The sequence below is a fragment of the Ornithorhynchus anatinus genome, chromosome 1, assembly GCF_004115215.2.
Source record: "Ornithorhynchus anatinus isolate Pmale09 chromosome 1, mOrnAna1.pri.v4, whole genome shotgun sequence".
Lineage (NCBI taxonomy): Eukaryota > Metazoa > Chordata > Mammalia > Monotremata > Ornithorhynchidae > Ornithorhynchus > Ornithorhynchus anatinus.
The window spans coordinates 82,719,605-82,738,575 of record NC_041728.1 but is presented as its reverse complement, the minus strand read 5'-3'; the positions used below and the strand labels follow the sequence as shown (position 1 = coordinate 82,738,575).

At 43.1% G+C, this 18,971-nt stretch overlaps 1 protein-coding gene across 2 annotated transcripts in view; it reads right to left on the bottom strand.

Moving 5' to 3' along the window:
* SMAP1 (small ArfGAP 1) overlaps positions 1 to 18,971 on the bottom strand; it is a 207,727-nt gene that overhangs the window by 66,257 nt on the left and 122,499 nt on the right. Inside the window, exon 5 of one of the 2 annotated variants that reach the window (XM_029058865.2) lies at positions 1,970 to 2,050. The exons of the other annotated variant lie outside the window; for it this stretch is intronic. Coding sequence (XP_028914698.1) covers positions 1,970 to 2,050 — 81 coding nt within the window. The remainder of the gene's footprint in view (positions 1 to 1,969; positions 2,051 to 18,971) is intronic. 2 annotated transcript variants of the gene reach the window in all.

Below are 18,971 nucleotides of genomic sequence, written 5' to 3'. Positions count from 1 at the left end.
ATGGGAGGTTTCTTTCCCTTTCTGAGGAGTTCTCTTACAGGAACCCCAATACACTGTTGATGGGAGATGGTGGTCAGCAACAGGAGGAACAAAGAGCCAAAAGGATCAGGAGGAAGGAACCAGCTTCCTTATGAGAAGACTAAAAAGATAAGGGCTTTGCCACATGGAAATATACAAAGGCTGAGAGTGGGCATAATCTAAATTTATGAAATAATTATTAATCAAAGGTAATTACTGAGTGCTCATCCTGGGCAGACCACTGTATTCAGTCCTTGGGAGAGTTTAACGGAGTTAGGAGAATGCTCCCTACCCAGAGAAAATCAAATTCGAGTTTATAATCTAGTGGAGATTACCGTGAAGCATTTACTGTGTGCCATATACCGCGCCAATGATGAAGGTACCGTGTTTGCCATTCACAGTCTGCTCTGTTTTACGTTACTTGTTAAGAGTTTACTAAGTATAAAACACTGTTCTAAGCACTAGGGTAGGTACAAGAGAAGCTGTGTGGCATAGTGGATAGATCACAGGCCTGGGAGTCAGAGGATCTGGATCCTAATCCCGGCTCTGCCAATTACTTACTGTGTGACCTTGGGCAAATTACTTAACTTCTCTGTGCCTCAGTTACTTCATCTGTAAAATGGGGATTAAGACTGTGAGCCCCACGTGGGACATGGACTGTGTCCAACCTGATTAACTTGTATCTCCCCTAGTGCTTACAACAGTACCTGGCACTTAGTAAGCGCTTAACATATACCCTTAGAAAAAGGTGAATTAGGTTGTCTCCAAACGTTCCCATCCCGCAGGGGGGCTCACAGTTTTAAACAGGAGGGGGAACAGGTACTGAATCCCCATTTTGCAGCTGAGGAGACTGAGGCACAGAGAAGTTAAGTGACTTGCCCAAGATCACAGAGCAAGTAATTGGCAGATCCGGGACTAGAATCCAGGTCCTCTGACTCCCAGGCCCATGCTCTTTCCACTAGGCCATGCTGCTTCTTGTGCAGTCTAGACTGTAAACTTGTTGTGGGCAGGAAACGTATCTACCAACTCTGTTGTAGTGTACTCTCCCAAGCACTTAGTACAGTGTTGTGCACTAAGTGCTCAATAAATGAAGGAAATGGATAGAAAGGAGGAAATGGACAGGAAAGACATAGAAACAAGCTCCTTTCCTAATATACCTTTTCAGCTTTCCCTTCCCCACCTCCTCACTCATGCTGTTTCACCAGCCTGGAACACCCTTCTTACCAATCCCAAATTCACCACATCCCAGTTCAGCTGTGTCAACCCAACTCCCACCTTAAACCCCTTCATATTTTATTCCTCGGCACTCATAGGTACAAGCATATCATGTATTTATATCAATGGCTTATCAATTATTTGTTCAATTTATTTCTTCTTCTTGCACTATTGCCTTGTTATAGGCTACTTCCCGTTTTCATACTGGTGAATACTTTTCTCCCCATGAAACTATAAGTTTCCTAAAGGTAGAGAAAGTGTGTCTTATTACTGTGTGTTGTGCGTTACAGGGTGTTGTTTTCTCTCAAGCACTTAGAAACAGTAGCATATACTGGAAAAACATAAGAAATGTGAACAGAAGTCCTGTCCACCAAAAATATTGATAGTTTCATGAAGGGATGCAAAGAGAAAGGTATGAATGTTAGATGGTTCAGGAAGGGTTAAATACATGATGAATTACTAGAGGAAAAAGTTAGGGGTGTTGGAAAATACAACATTAATCATTTTTCATGAGAGCAAACATCCAACTCTGCGCTCAGTAAACACGACTGATGAATTGGTTCATCAGTGTGGGAGGTCTCTGCCAGACACAGAACACTAGTCCCTGGCTAACTCAATGACAGCATTTCTTAAGTTTCATAGAAAACTGACGGAAAAGTAAATGGAGCAGAATTAACAATGGGCATTATCAAAAGCAGACTGCTTAGAAAAAAAAAGTCACTAGAGATCTCAGTACCTCCAATTTGCTTTTTTCAGCAGCAGCAGCTTGCAGAGAAGGAGAGGATGCCAAAGGCTGAAGAACATCAGAAGAGGACATCTGTATAAAGCAGATGAATAACATGAGAGGGAAATCAAAGCAGATAATTGGAATTAACCAAGCAATGGAGAGAGGCAGAGAAACACATTCATTTCCAAAGATCCAGAAGCACTTAGAAAAGCCAAATACCAGAGGAAGAACAAGGCAAGAAAGAAGCAAGTGCTGCAATCTGTCTTCTCAATTTCACTGCTGGTATTTCTAAAGGTAAAAGGATTTATCAGAAAACAGTGAATGATTTATGAGGAAATTCACCAGGATAAAAAAAGTTAAATGTAACAGGATACATTCACATCGCAAGCATGAGAAAATAATTAAATTTCCTTCATTGTTCAGGTTTATCCAATGTGACTTCTGAAATATTAATGTCCTGAGGCCTGAAGACACACTGTCCCAAGTGACAGGGGAGAGAAAAGATAGTCTTTGTTTTCATTCACTCTAACAAATCATTTTAAGAATAAAAACCGAGGGAGACCTCGAAGGGCAAAAGATTTAATTAAAGTTCTAATCAACTCTATTTTAGAAGGCAGAAGCTGCTAGAAAAATGAGGAGATTCATAAAAAACAGCATCTGAATGCTAGCCAGCAAGACCTATTACCAAGCAATTTATACACATTCTTTTCTAGGATCACAGCTTGCACAACCACTGTTTCCAGCACAGTACCTCCAGAATTACCCAAAGGTATTGTGAAGCAGTTATAATCGCAAAAGGCAATTTATACATGAAAATGGGTTTCATCTAAAAAACATTTTCACATTCTTCCTAGCCTATTTCTACATGTGTAGTTGATCACTTTAATGGGAGCATTATCTTTGTGCTCTTTTTACTGCCAAAATGCAACTGAAGTAAGTTTACAAAAATGTACAGTAGATTTTCAGAGCTATAAAACTGACATCTCTATACCACCCTACCATATCAATAGTGGCTAAAAGGAAATTTTAAAAATAAATGGAACTATTACAGCATAGGTCATTATGCAGTGTCAAAATAACATTATTTAAATGACAAGTTCTCATCCGATCCTCCCGTCATTCTGTTTGGCGTTGACTTCTGGCCACAAGCAAGAATTCAAATTTTTTTTTTCCTGTAAACTGATGTCTGCTTATATCAGAATCAACTCTGAAGATTCTTGATATTGATCATCCCACACTAGACATTTAATTAATGTTAATTAAAATCATATGCTTGGGGGAAAACTAACATGAAATTAAGAAAATCAAAACCTGGTACAAGAAGCTTGCTCACAATGCCAGTGGACTGCCTTAATAATAATGTTGGTATTTGTTAAGCGCTTACGATGTGCAGAGCACTGTTGTAAGCGCTGGGGTAGATACAGAATAATCAGGTTGCCCCACGTGAGGTTCACAGTTAATTCCCATTTTACAGATGAGGTAAATGAGGCACAGAGAAGTTAAGTGACTTGCCCACAGTCACACAGCTGACAAGTGGCAGAGGCGGTACTCGAACCCATGACCTCTGACTCCCAAGTCTGGGCTCTTTCCACTGAGCCTCGCTGCTTCTTACTGATGACTTCATTTCCATTTTAGGCATAGGATTCTTCCAGTGTTTTTTTTTATACCTGGAATTCATTATTAATATTGGTAATGATGATGATGGTATTTGTTACCACTTACTTTGTGCCAGGCACTGTACTTTGTTAAGCTCTGAAGTGGATGCAAGCAAATCTAGGTCCCACGTGGGGCTCACAGTCTCAATCCCCATTTACAGATGAGGTAGCTGAGGCTCACAGAAGTGAAGTAACTCGCCCACAGTCACGTAGCAGACAAGTGGTGGATACGAGATTAGAACTCATGACCTTCTGACTCCCAGGCCCAGGCTCGATCCGCTATGCCAAACTGCTTCTCAATAACAATTGTGGTGCTTGTTAAGCGCTTACTATATATATGCCAAGCACTGTACTACGCACTGGAGTGGACACAAAGAAATCAGGTTGGACACAGTCCCTGTCCCATGTGGGGCTCACTGTTTCAATCCCTATTTTATAGATGAGGTAACTGAGGCCCAGAGAAGTGAAGTGACTTGCCCAAGGTCACAGAGTAGACAAGTGGTGGAGCCGGGATTAGAACCCATGACCTACAGACTCCCAGACTCGTGCTCCAGCCACTATTCATTCAATCGTATTTATTCAGCGCATACTGTGTGCAACCCACTGTACTAAGCGTTTGGTAAGTACAATTCGGCAACAAATATAGACAATCCCTACCCAACGATGGGCACGAGGCCATGTTAGGTTTATTACTCTAACGTAAAAGATTAAAATTGATGGGAAATCAATCAGTGCAGAGCTCTTATTAAGCACTTGGAAAGTACAATATAACAGAGTTGGTAGATACGATCCCTGCCCACAACGAGTTTACATTCTAGTAGGTAAAACAAAGTATTTCAGATACCGAAATTCATGATCCCTTCCAAGTGTCAATTCAGACACTTGACACCAAGTAGACACCAAACGCAGAACAATTTGAAATAAGCTCTCCAAAAGTATATACATTGGACAAAAAGATAGATAATAAACAATATAGTTAGCCTGAAAACTAAGGAGTGTCTACAGAGCACTGAACTAAACACTTACCCTCAAATGCTTTGATACTGACCCTCTTCCAGCCCCAGAGCACTTATGTACACAGTCATCTGTAATTTAAAGTCACTCTCCCTCTTCTGTCCATAAGCTCTCTGTGGAAAGGGATGGCCTCTACCTACTCTTTTATATTGTACTCTCCCCAACTCTTAGGAGATTGCTCTGTGCACAGTAAGTGTGCAATAAATATCACTGATTGACTGAAGCACAGCAGCATTTCCCCTGGTGTTAGCTTCAGAAATGAGGGGGAACCCCTCCCCCCAAAAAACTACGTTAGGCCACCTCCGGACCTAGAAGAGGCCTGTTATACATAGATCTGGGGGAGAGAAATAAGGTTTGCCCTACCACTCCTTCTCATTTTGCAATATTCAGTCTACCAATCCTTCCTTAGGAAGTTACAGAGATGACTACTTGGTGTTTTCAGGGGAGAGCGACGAAGAAGAATGGCTGAATCAAACAGGCTGAGGCCGCTTTCCATTATGGACCCAATTTATGGGAAGCAACAAGGTATGGAAAAAAGCCTCGCTCACTTTGGGGCCCTGTGAACTGATCTGTAGCATACTGCCTGTTGGGTCTATATTATTTTGGCTGCTTGAAGAACTGTGAAAGTTACCACTACAGCCACCCAATAATATCTGAACCCTGCTAAACCCCAGCTATTCGCTCACCACTGGAATTTTCTGTTAAAATCGGTTTAAATTGAAACGAAGAGCAATTTTTCTATAGTATTAATGGTCTGAAAAATCCTGACTTCAGGCAAACCTACATTTCAACCACACGCAGGTTCCCTCCAGTGTCAGAATCTATCCTATTTTTTAATACAACTATAAATTATAGCAGGCTGAAATTTGGTCTAGGAACTGTTATATGTGTTAAGCCTGGATATCAGCAGAATGGCCTAGAGCAAAAAGCAGCAAAGTCACCATTATCCATGGGATTATTTGAAGACATAAACTCACATATTATTTCTTGGACTCTTATAACTCTTAATAGATCAAGCCTTCAATTGAAGGTACACTTCTCACACTGAAAAAGCACTGGAGCTATATAAACCCATTTGCTTGCATGTGGAGTGTGCTGAAAGCCCTTGTTAGACTCAAAAATTGTATTTCACTCAAAATATTTAATGTTACCTTAACAGTTCATTATAATGTTGTAACTGTCTTAATACTGGCTGTTAACACCGTACTACAAAATATTTTAGGGTACCTACTGAACATCATTATTGCTACTTATTCAGGAATCGTGGGTTTTATGTAGGCTCGCAGTCCGGCAAGGTCCAAGTGGCTTCCAAAATATGAAATTACAAAAAGCCAAGTTCCTTACTGTCTTCTGGCATATGACCAGATGGAATATATGGAAATGGTCCTATTGGCTAGTAGATAGATGATATAAATTCAATAATTTCAAGGCTGAGGGGATGAATGATGATTTTTAATAATGTGTTCATCGACCGATATTTATAATATTTAGAGCTTACTGTGTGCAGAGCACTATACTAAATACTTGAGAGAGTACAATATAACAAAGTTGGGAGCCATGCTCCCTGCCCACAATGAGTTGACAGTCTAGAGGGGGAGACAGACATTAAATGCTCATGAAATGTGAACAGTTTATGGGAGACCAGAGTTATTTGTTTGGCGGGTAGTTGTTCGGGGGACAGTGATATTAAAGTTCTGTGGGAAAAAGCATTTGTTCCGCAGTGATATCCTCGAATCACTAATCCAGAGTTCAGTACTGAAAAGCAAAAATGCTCCCCCAAAATCTGAAGCTTCCTGGGAGCTAAATTTTGAAGTGGAAAGATCTGGTGCAATTTAGGGATAATAAGATCTAAACATTTTTAACTATGGTTTTCAAAGGTACATTTAATAATAGCTGAATTTCAAAATTGTTTACTTTATTCATTTGTTTTGGTTACTCTGTTTTTAAGGTATTTGTTAAGCACTTACTATGTGCCAGATACTATATTAAGTACTAAAGTAGATACTCAGTTAATCATATTACATCTACTGTGTGCAGAGCACCGTACTAATAGGGAGAGTACACTGTAACAGACACATTGCCTAGCCATAACTACCTTACAATCAACAGGGGGAGACCAATATTAATATAAATTACAGATCTGTACATAAGTGCTGTGGGGGGGGGGGGCGGCGGGGGATGAATGAAGGAAGCAAGTCAGTGTGACATTGAAGGGAGAGCAAGAAGAGAAAAGGAGGGCTTAGGCAGAGAAGGCCTCTTGGAGGAGATGTGCCTTCAATAAGGCTTTCAAGCAGGGGAGGGTAATTGCCTGTAGGGAGAGCGTTCCAGGCCAGAGGTAGGACACGGGCAAGAGGTCAGCAGCACGACAGACGAAATCGAGGCGCAGTGAGGAGGTCAGCACTAGAGGAGAGAAGTATGAGGGCTGGGTTGTAGCAGGAGAGTGGTGAGGTGACTTAGGAGGAGGCAAGGTATTTTTAAGTCAGTGGGAAGAAGTTTGATGCAGAGCTAGATAATAATAATAATAATAATAATGGTATTTGTTAAGCGCTTACTATGTGCCAGGCACTGTACTAAGTGCTGGGGTGGGTACAAGCAAATTGGGTTGGACACAGTCCCTGTTCCACGTGGGGCTCAGTCTCCATCCCCATTTTACAGATGAGGGAACTGAGGCCCCGAGAAGTGAAGTGATTTGCCCCAAGGTCACACGGCAACCAAGTTGCAGACCTGGAATTAGAACCCATGACGTTCTATACACCCAGGCCCGTGCTCTAGCCACTAGGCAACCACTGGAGGCTCTTAAGGAAAGGAGACACATGGCCTGAAGGTTTTTATAGAAAAATGAACCAGGCAGCAGAGTGAAGAATGGTCTGGTGGCCTGGTAGATAGAACACAGTTCTGGGAATCAGGACCTGGATTCTAATCCCAGCTCTACCACTTATGTGTTCTGTGACCTTGGACAAGTCACTTCATTTCTCTGTGCCTCAGCTGCCTCAACTGTAAAATGGGGACTAAGACTATGAACCCCACAAGGGACAGGGTCTGTATCCAACCTATTTGCTTGTATCTACCCCAGCCTTTGGTAAAGTGCCTGGCACATAGTATACGCTTAACAGATACCACACTTTTGAGGTTGGGAAGTTGGTGGGGAGTGAGAGGGAGGGTGCTTCTAATGTTTGGGAGAATATCTGAAAAAGAAAATTGGTTAAATGTTCTTATAAAAGCAAAACCTTATTTTATAAAATAGAAAATGCCACGTTTATCCTGAATTATCCATGCCCACTTCTGGCACTGAAAATTTGAAATCTGTAATAAGTGACTGGCTATATGAATATCTTCCCTAAGGATACAAGCTAATCGAGTTGGACCCAGTCCACGTCCCATGTGGGGCTCACAATCTTAATCCCTGTTTTACAGATGAGGTAACTGAGGCCCAGAACAGTAAAGTGACTTGCCCAAGGTGACTCGGCAGACAAGAGGTGGAGCCCAGATCCTTCTGATTCCCAGCCCACACTCTTTCCACTAGGCCACGCTGCTTCTCTTCCTTTGAGGGATTCAGGGAAGGGAAGGTGTTAGCAGAGGGAGTGGCCAGTTTAACACCATCAGCACCACGGTAGTCTGGAAGAGGAGAGGTAAGAAAGACCAAAAGGTTCACCCGTGTTTCTTCTACTGCATCACCATTTCAACTAGTGTTCATGCCTCACCTCTGCCATTTTTCCCTTCAAAAGTCAGCAAATTCAACATGGCATCTTAATATATTACACGGGAATTGGGAGCCAGGTTGGGGGCATAATCGATTAGACCGTAAGCCCCCGATTAGACTGTAAACCCGCAATTAGACTGTAAGCCCAACAACGGGCAGGGATTGCCTCTATCTGTTGCCGAATTGTACATTCCAAGCGCTTCGTACAGTGCTCTGCACATAGTACGCGCTCAATAAATACTATTGAATGAATAATCAAGAGACAGCGACCAGGGCTGGGGCTGGGAGCTGCTTCCCCTCGTGGGCAGGGCGTCAGAGAACTGCAGCAGCACTAGGTCTCAGCCTGCCATAAGGCACGCATTCCTTAACCTTTCACGGCAGACTGCCCAGGAAGAGAAGAGCTGCTGCGTGTGGCTGGAGAGCTGGGATTTGGACGCTCCTGGTCTAGACGGTCAGGACAACAGTCACACACTGCCCTCAAGAAAACACAAACCCAAGCAGACACACGCTACATCCTCACTCTCCCCTGGCAGTGACTGCCTGAGTTTCGGCAAGCCTAGGTGAGGTGCTTATAGAAAAGGGTAGTTCCCCCATACCTGAAGTCCCAGGGCTCAACTTGCCCACAGCAAGAGCAACTGTGTCCCAAATCAACAGCCTGGTAAAACTTGTGAAGAACTGGGATAAACTGCATATGCCTTTTCTTCCCCTCGAGTTGCAGTCGCCATCTCAGTGAAAGATCATCATCTGGTTGGGACGGTGGGAAGATGGGATATGAGAGGTGTTGGAAAGGTGGGAGGGGTGGAGCTGGGGGAAAAGGAGTGAGGAACATTGAGTGGGACGTATCTGTGACTCCCCTTCCTGTCTTTCTTTCCCTGATTTTGGACCACCTGTCCTTGGAGAAGGTCTACTCGCTAACATCACACTGTAACAGATATTTCTTGTTACCAGAATCTCTTTACGGTTACTATTTTTAAAAACTAGTAACTGTCACATTATCAGTAATTTGCACCTTTTTTAAAGTGCAGCTCACATCCAAATGCATAACTAACTATAAAAAGCCCATAAACTGGATTCCTCTACAGAGGCAGCAAGGCTTCGCGGAAAGAGCCCAGGCCTGGGAGTCGGAGGATCCGGGCTCTAATCCCGGCTCCACCACTTGCCTGCTGAGTGACCCTGGGCAAATCGCTTATCTCCTCTGTGCCTCAGTAACCTCACAGAGAAAATGAGGAGTCAATAGATCTTCTCCCTCCTAGTTAGACTTTGAGCCCCAGGTGGGACAGAGACCGTTTCCAACCTGATTAACTTCAAAACTACTCCAGCGCCTAGAACAATGCTTAACCCACAGTAAGTGCTTAAATTGTATAAAACAAAACAAAAAAAGGATGAGTTTATCATGCCTTGTGAAAGGATTTGAGTATGTAATTCAAGCATAGTCTTTCCTGATGCTTCTCTTGAACTGTATTCACCCAATTTTATAGATTACGTACTAATGACACTGGAGGTTTGTAGTAGGAAGTGATTCTGCTGCACAGTGAATGTAACAGCAAATTCCAAGTGTCCAAGATGTCCTTTAATATTTTTATGGGAGTTTTTGAGAAGACTGCAATTGCTGCAATATAAGAAAGAGCTGCCGACCTGAATGATGATAGCTAGAGGCTCAATCCATAACGCGCAAGTATTTATGCGCCTTTCCCCAGGATTCCTTACATGCCTCAGGTATCCAGTTTGAGTCACTCATCTGAGGGACTCGAGTCTCAGAATATATCTAGCAATTTATGTTGATATTAGTACCTGTCTCCAAGCTTTTCAGAGCACTTTATAAACTTTAAATTAGCCAACTGTCAGGAATCTTCAAAACAGTCACGTGGGAGCAGGATGGGGGTCTATGTAGTAAATTAAAAATACCAGTATATCCTTCAGCAACCCTAACCATATACTATAAAATCCACAGTTCCTATCGAGAGACACAGTCCTACTGTGGAAGCAGCATGGCTCGGTGGCAAGAGCCCGGGCTTCGGAGTCAGAGGTCATGGGTTCGATTCCTGGCTCTGCCACTTGTCAGCTGTGTGACTGTGGGCAAGTCACTTCACTTCTTTGGGCCTCAGTTACCTCATCTGGAAAATGGGGATGAAGACTGTGAGCCTCACGTGGGACCACCTGATTAGCCTGTATCTACCCCAGCACTTAGAACAGTGCTCTGCACATAGTAAGCGCTTAACAAATACCAACATTATTTATTATTACTGTTAATGAAGAGGAGGAAAAATCCTAAACACAGTCTTCTTTGGTCTCTACTTCTGGCTAGAGAAAAGGAGAGGTGGGGCATCAGACTGACAAACAGGCACTCACCCTGACTTACCCAGCATGTCTTACCTGCAAAGAAAGGACCGAAGACCAGGAGGAGGGTAAGTCATTTCCCTCCCCACCTACTCTCCCTGTTCCCGGCTCCCCCTTCTCCCACCCCTCAGGCCCAGAACTCTGCCTATGACTGGCAGGGGGTTAATCAGCACTGGCAGCAGCAGTGAAAGTGGCCCAAATAAGCTGGAGGGCTGCAGGAGGGAACCACAGTGTCTGTGGTGACCAGAGAGGGCAGATGAAGCAGTGTGGCCTAGTGGATAAAGCACAGGCCTCTGAGACAGGAGGACCTGGGCTCTAATCCCACCTCCACCACTTAACCATTGTGTGACACTGGGCAAGTTGTTTAACTTTCTTTTCCTTTATGGTATTTGTTAAGTGCTAACTATGTATCAAGCACTGTTTTAAGTGCTGGGGTAGGTATAGGTTTATTAAGTCAGCCACAATGAAATTTGTGGAGAAATACAGCATGTGGTATTTCTGAAGTTATCAAAACAAGGATGAAGATAAATTCAGTTGAATATTACGTAAAATAAAACAAATCTAACTTACAGGCTTTTATATGTTCATTAGCTAGCTATTCCCCATTTTTAATGGAAGACGGATTAAAAGGTTAATTTAATTCAGGATATAAGATATTTTTCATAACATCTATAGCATAGAACTTTTCAAACGCCATTCTTATGGTGCTTCCACCCTTTCTCTGACTATACAAGAAAATTAAAAACAAATGCCTAAAGGTCAAGTCAAAAAATCAACACTTCATCACCTCGGATCAGTTTTTGGCCAAGTCATTCATTCATTCAATAATATTTATTGAGCGCTTACTATGTGCAGAGCACTGTACTAAGCACTTGGAATGTATAATTCGGCAACCAATCAACAGTCAATATCTTATACACTAACTTTATCCTAAATCTTAATTCTGGCTATCATCCTAACTATGGTCACAAATCCAGTGAAATGTCTGATAACCGGGATTGTTGGGTTGAGTTCTATTTTTGAACATAATTAGAATTTGCTCACCATTTGACTTTGGATGTTTAAAGTGATGTGTTATGATCCTTTTCAACTTATAAGTGGATGTGGTACACATCCTGTTTTGACCACAAAGGCAATGCAGCCCTCAATAACTCCCCAATGGATTCCTGCCACCGGAACAGAGGAAGAACTGAGAGAAAGCAGAGGAGAAACCCTGGAGTGTAGGGACCGGTGGTGTTGAGCAATAGCGAGCTAGGGAATGTATCACTTGAGCGATTAGTATAGTGCTTTGCACAGAGTGAGCACTCAATAAGTACAACTGAATCAGTCAATCAAATTTACTGAGCGCTTACTGTGTGTTGAGCACTGTACTAATCACTTGGAAGAGTACCATATAACAGAGTCAGTACTCACGCTCCTTGTCCACAACGAGCTAACAGCTGTTGACGAGACTGTGCACACTTGCTAGAGTTACTTACGTATTTCCAATATTTGGTTACAAAATTTGACCAATGAATGGTATTTACTGAGCATTTACTGTCCACAGAGCACAGTACTCTAGGGAGAGTACAATACAAAAGAATTGGTTGACAAATTCCCTGCCCACAACAAGTTAAGAAAACCATCTTCTTTCCTTTCTTCATTTCCTATTTTATTCCCATGCATTCTGCACCGTCTGAAATAACCTTTCTTACTTACATTCCTCCCCTTCTATTAAATATCAGAGCAATTTGGATGAAAGCTCCTCTTCCAGTTATTCATATCAATTTCAAAACTTCTACTAATAATTCTGCTCTTCCACAAACTTTCCCATGAGAATTCCAAAACTCCAGAAACACTCTGAAAGAGTGCACACATTTGTCATTTTGGGCTTTTTGTGTCTCTTAAGCATATGTTTCTGTCATGTGTTACTCATGTGTTTTTATCTTTATTTATATTTCACTATTTGTTCCGGTTATTAGAACGCAAACTTCTAGAAGACTTATTCTTGGAATTGCCCTCTGCTCTAAACACTGTCATTTGACTGGTTTAGAAAGCTCCACTTAATCTCTGTGGGAGGAGCCTGACCTTGTCCTTTTCAAAATAATGTAGTTTATGCCTGGGACAAATGTCTACTGCCTAGATTTTTCTGAAAACCATTCAGTCCATATCTCCTCACTTCTCAAAATGTCTGCATTAGTTGCCCATCTAACTGCAAACAGAAAGTCCTTAAATGTGGCTTAGTGGAAAGAGCACGGGCTTGGGTGTCAGAGGTTGTGGGTTCTAATTTCCGACTCCGCCACTTGTCTGCTGTGTGACCTTCGGCAAGTCACTTAACTTCTCTGGGCCTCAGTTACCTCATCTGTAAAAATGGGAATTAAAAAATGTGATCCCCACGTGGGACAATCTGATCCCCCTGAATCTACCCCAGCGCTTAGAACAGAGCTCTGCACATAGTAAGTGCTTAACAAATACCATAATTATTATTATCTTTAAGGTACTCAGTCAGCAATCTCCTTCTTCCTACCTTACCTCTGGGACCTCCAACTACAATTCAATCCACACACTCCTCTATCACCATAACAATCTCTGTACCTTGATCTCATCCATCCTGCCTACCCCTTGCCCACCTCCTTCCCCTGGCCTGGAAACTCCCTCCACCTTCACAGCAGGGTGGCCTAGTGGTCAGAGCACAAGGCTGGGAATCAGAAGACCTGGGTTCTAATCCCGGAGCCGCCACAAGTCTGCTATGTGACCCTGGGCAAGTCACTTGGCTACTCCGGGCCTCAGTTACCTCATCTGTAAAATAGGAATTACGGCTGTGAGTCCAGGTTGGACGTGGACATGTTGAGCCCCTACAAGATAATCAGGTTGGACACCTGTCCCACACAGGGGTTTATATGTCCATGTGCAACATAATTATCTTGTAGCCACCCCAGCACTTAGAACAGTGATTGACACATAGTAAGCACTTAACAAATACCATTAAAAAAAAAAGCAGTCCACCACCTTCAAAGCTTTACTAAAATCACATCTTCTCCAGGAGCCTTCTCCGACAAAGACCTCATTTTCCCCACCTGCCCTCTCTGCTGCAACAACTCTACTCTTGGCTGTGTACCCCTTGGGCATTCTGATACTTGCCTCAGCCCCACAGCACATAAGTCAATATCTATTTTCCCTATCTGAAATTTATTTTAATGCCTGCCTCCTCCTGTAGACTTTAATAATAATAATAATAATAATAATAATAATAATAGTGGCATTTGTTAAGCGCTATGTGCAAAGCACTGTTCTAAGCACTGGGGGATACAAGGTGATCAGGTTGTCTCACGTGGGGCTCACAGTTTTAATCCCCATTTTACAGATGAAGGAACTGAGGCACAGAGAAGTGAAGTGACTTGCCCAAAGTCACCCAGCTGGCAAGCGGCGGAGCCTGGATTAGAACCCATGCCCTCAGATTCCCAAGCCCGCGCACTTTCCACTGAGCCATGCTGCTTCTCTTTAAGCTCTTTGTGGGCATGGATCGGTCTACTAACTGAACTCTATTGTACTTTACCAAGTGCTCAGGACAGTGCTCTACCCATTGTTATTGCTCAATAAATACCACTGCTTGACTGACTAAAAAAACAAGTAAGAAGGAAAAAGGTAGGAAAAAAATCCAAATATTTTCAAAGAGGTCTCAATTTGGTATGTCTACAATGTGCCTTTCAAAGGCTACAGAATACTTACAAGAACATATCACCCTGGGAAAGAAAACAATAGAGACCTATTTACTTCCATTCACTCAAGATTGACTTCTGCTTTAAATTCACTGCTTCACTCCTTTGACCCGTTATGGTACAGAATACTGTTCACCAATTACTGCTAGCTGTTTTTCTCATTATCTGGCTGCAAAGCTTTCCTCTCTTCCATTTGCAGAACTACCAAGAGCAGTTAGAACGCCAAGGTATATATCATTTACTCAAGGGAATGCTCCGATAGCATTTCAACAGAATGGTTTAGAGATACTTCGGCTGTGCACTGATGATAGACTGATGAATCATTTTAATAAGAATGAAACACGCTACGATACATTTTTCCTAAGAATTTATATAGATTTGAGGGGCTTTGTTTTTACCGTGCGTATGTTTTGCTTTTCCGTGGAAAGGAAAATCCAATTTGCATGCAAAATGAAACAAAAATTTTTTTTCCCAATTTCTAACAGATGTTTTGATCACAGATTAATCAATTCAAAATCTATACACTCAGAGCCTCTGTTTAAGTTACCAGAGTCATTCTGACATACAAAATATCATTAACTTTCAAAAGTTGAGTGACAGTAAACTCAATCAGACTTAGAAATGAATGCGAAATAATGAATGCAATACTTCTAAACCACGTTATTTTGAGGGATACTGAACCCAGGTCATTTTGGATAATGGGGAAAAACTTAAATAAGCACGGAAATACTTCTAACCAAAGAGCTAGCACCACAAGGATGGGCCTAGAATGGGCCAGCAATCTAGTTTGGAACCTTCCAGTCTAGCTGCTTCCTACCAGAGCATTACGGGAAAGACCCCTCCACCACTGCTCTACAGTAATCAGAGGGTGGGGGTGGGCATTAGTGGAGAAACAAGAAGCCTGGAGGACCACAAAGATGGAAAGTTTCTGTAGGCAATTAATACTGATCTGATCTCACTGCCTCCGCCAGACCAGAGGGGACCGCAGTCCCTTCAGATCTCTCCAAAAGCTGGGGAGCTGAGCAGGCTGCAGTCATTTCTGAAAAAAGCCTGTGCCTGGAGGCTGTGCTGGGGAAAGTAGGTGCCCACTTCACCGGGGCAATGGCCACCACAGTTTTCTGAGCTGGCCTACCAAGACTTGCTCAACCCGGACTCTGGCTAGGCCTGAGAGTTTCCAATCATGGCTGAAAGGACATAGAACGGTGGCTTTCTGGTCTATTAGCTCTTTGATGCCTGTCTCCTTCCAGTCTTCAACCTGTTCCTAATATCTCTCTCACCGTTTCACCTCCGGGTTCTCACTATAAAGGGGGCACCTGTAGTGGGGAGGACTCCTCTCTTCAATCCACCAGTAGCATCTTTTGAGCATCCACTGTTGCCGAGAATTGTACTAAATGCTTGGGAAATGACAATGAATCTAGCCAACAGGATCTCTAGCTTCAAGGAAAGAACTATCTAGCACGAGAGAGGGATTTTACAATAAACTACAGGAATGATACTAATTATGATGCTTGCCAACCACTGTACACACAAAATAATCGGGTTGGTCACAGTCCCTGTTCAACCTGGGTAGCGGAAGAGAAGAGAAGCAGCATAGCCTAGTGGAAAGAGCACAGGTCTGGGAGACAGAAGAACCTGGCTCTAATCCCAGATCTGCCACCTGCCTGCTGTGTGTCCTTGGGCAAGTCACCTAGCTTATCTGGGCCTTAGCTCCTCTGTAAAATGGGGATTAAGATTTTGAGCCCTATGTGGGACATGGACTGTGACCAACCTGATTAGTTTGTACCTACCCCAGTGCTTAGTTCAATGCCTGGCACATAGTAAGTGCTTAACAAATACCATAAAAAACTAAAAACAGGTTTCGAATCCACATCCGATTGATGAGAAAACTGAAACTCAGAGAAGTCATGACTTGTCCAAGATCCCAAAGCAGGAAAGTACTGGAGCTGGGATTAGAACACAGGTCCTCTGACTCCCTGGTCAGTACGCTTTCCACTAGGCCAAAATCCTTATACATACAAATTTATATGAGTATATAGTTGACCTATTTGAAAAAGACACCACTGAGGGTATAGGTCGCCTATGATGAACTTCACTCCCTGACAGCAGAGTGCCATGCGTGACTCCACTTCCATGTGGTAGGTGGGATTGTATGAGGCTTTGTTTTATCAGCTTCTTAAAATGTTTCCTCCATCCCTTCTTGTGAATTTCTGAATTTCAACGTTCAAACAACACTTGTTTGGGAATCTTGCTGTCGCTCATGCTTCTCACATGTCCCACACAGCACAACATGTAAAGATGAGTATGGCTCTGATCCTAGAAGACTGACTACATTCCATAATTTCATTGTTCGCAATCTTTTCTTGCCACTCGATATGGAGAATGGGCCGTAACTGACCCTAGTGGAACTGCACAAGAAGCTAGATGTGGCACCTGTGATACATACCTTACTAACAAAATTTAATCCATCCCCAGTCAACTCCCTTAAATCTCCTGCTTCTCTTCAGCTCTGTCCAGTTATCGCCCCATCTCCCTCCTACCATCCCTCTCGAAACTCCTTAAGAAAGTTGTTTACACCTGCTGTCTGCTTTCTCTCATCTAATTCTCCCCTTGATCCCCTCCAATCTGGTTCCTGCCCCCTTGACTCCACAGAAACAGCCCTAAGGTAACCAATGACTTTTTTTCTCACGAAATAGGACAGTCTCTGCTCCATCCTAATCATCCAGGACCTCTCAGCTGCTTTCGACACTGTGAACTACCCCCTTATCCAGGAAACCGTATCCAACCTTGGCTTCACTGACACTGTCCTCTCCTGGTTCTCCTCCTATCTCTCTGACCATTCCTTCTCAATCTCTTTCACGGGCTCCTCCTCTGCTTTCTACCCTCCAACTGGGAGTCCCTCAAGGATGAGTTCTGGGTCTCCTTCTGTTCTCCACCTACATCCACTCCTCTGGAGAACTCGTTTACCTCTGTGGCTTCAACTACCATTTCCATCTGGATGACTCCCAGACCTACATCTCCAGTCCTGACCTCTCTTCCCCTCTGCAGTCTCAGATTTCCTCCTACCTTTAGGACATCTGCAGACACCTCCAACTGAACAGGTCCAACTGGAACTCCTTATCTCTCCACCCAACCCATCCTTCCCCATCCATGTAGACAGTTTCACTTCTCTATTTCCCTTCCCTATTTCACAAGCCCATAACCTCGACGTTATCCTCGATTCATTTCTCTCATTCAATTCACATATTCAGTCTGATGCCAAATCCTGTCATTTCTACCTTCACAACATCAAAGAAGCCCGTCTTTTCATCTCCATCCAAACTTCTGTGCTGATCCAAGCACTTATCTTATTTCACCTTGACTACTCTGCCTCCTGCCTCTTCCCATGCAGTCCATTCTTTGTTCTGCTACAAAAACTCCTTACCACTAAATCAGCTTGTCCCTTCCTACCTTAGCTCACACTTCTCTCCTCTAGTGCCAGTTTGCTCACGAGGCCTCAGTCTTATCTATCTCACCACCGACCCCTTTCCTGCATCCTCCCTTTGGCCTGAAACTCCCTCTATATCCATGCACACCAGACCACCACCCTCCACAACTTCAAAGCCTTATTAAGGTATATCTCCTCCAAAAGGCCTTGCCCAATTAAGCCCTCTTTTTCCCTGATCCCTCTCTCTTCTACGTCATCTACACCCCTGGATCTGTGCCCTTTGGGCAATTGGTATTCACCCCACCCTCCCGCAGCGCTTCTGCACCTATCTCGGTACTATAACATTTATTTACCTTATTGCCTGTTTCCCCGCTCTAGACTGCACTCTCACTATGGTCAGGGAATGTGTCTGCCAACTTTGTACTGTACTCTTGTATTGTACTATTCCAAGTGTTTGGTACAATGCTCTTCCAGCAGTAAGCACTCTAAATACCACTGATTGAATGATTGATTGGTCTAGGTGTCAGCAGCAGAGGTTGGATAACATAACTATGTGAATCTTCAGTTGGTCTGGAGTGCCAATGTGGCATCTGTACCCAAACTGGTCTTGGGTGGGCCAAAAAGGGAGCACTGTAGCAGTCAGTCTTTGGTATCAGCTGACTTCAAAGCATCTAATCAGAGGTCCTTAGTGGAAGTTGCAAGGGAGTTATTAAGGAAGAAAGGGGGAAAACTCCATTTCCCATTAGGAAATCAGAACTAAAGGGATCAGTTGTCCTTCTGAGTAAAATATTTGCTGGCCGTTATTTTATTTGGATGTTCTCTATTAACTGTGCTCACCAAGGTTCATGTTGAGCCCCCATAAGGGTTCTGGCCTACCGTACATTCCCAGACGTTTAGCACTGGGTTTTGCCAAGAGTAGATGTTCAATGAACGTTGTTGATTGGTCAAACTCCTTACTTCTTCCCAAAGTTCTATTTGGCAAAATGCTCCTCTGCTCTTCATTCAGGTTATTATAGCAAGATGTTTTAAGATTCCAAAACAGATTAGTCTAATACCTTCCCTAGTCAACAGAGCAGTTAGCCACTCTGAGAGGGAATCTGCTCACAGGCCTCTAGGCTTTTTCTGGATTCAGAGTATAGAGTAGAGCAGCAAAGGTTTTCTTGCCGTCCTTTCTGGTTCTGTG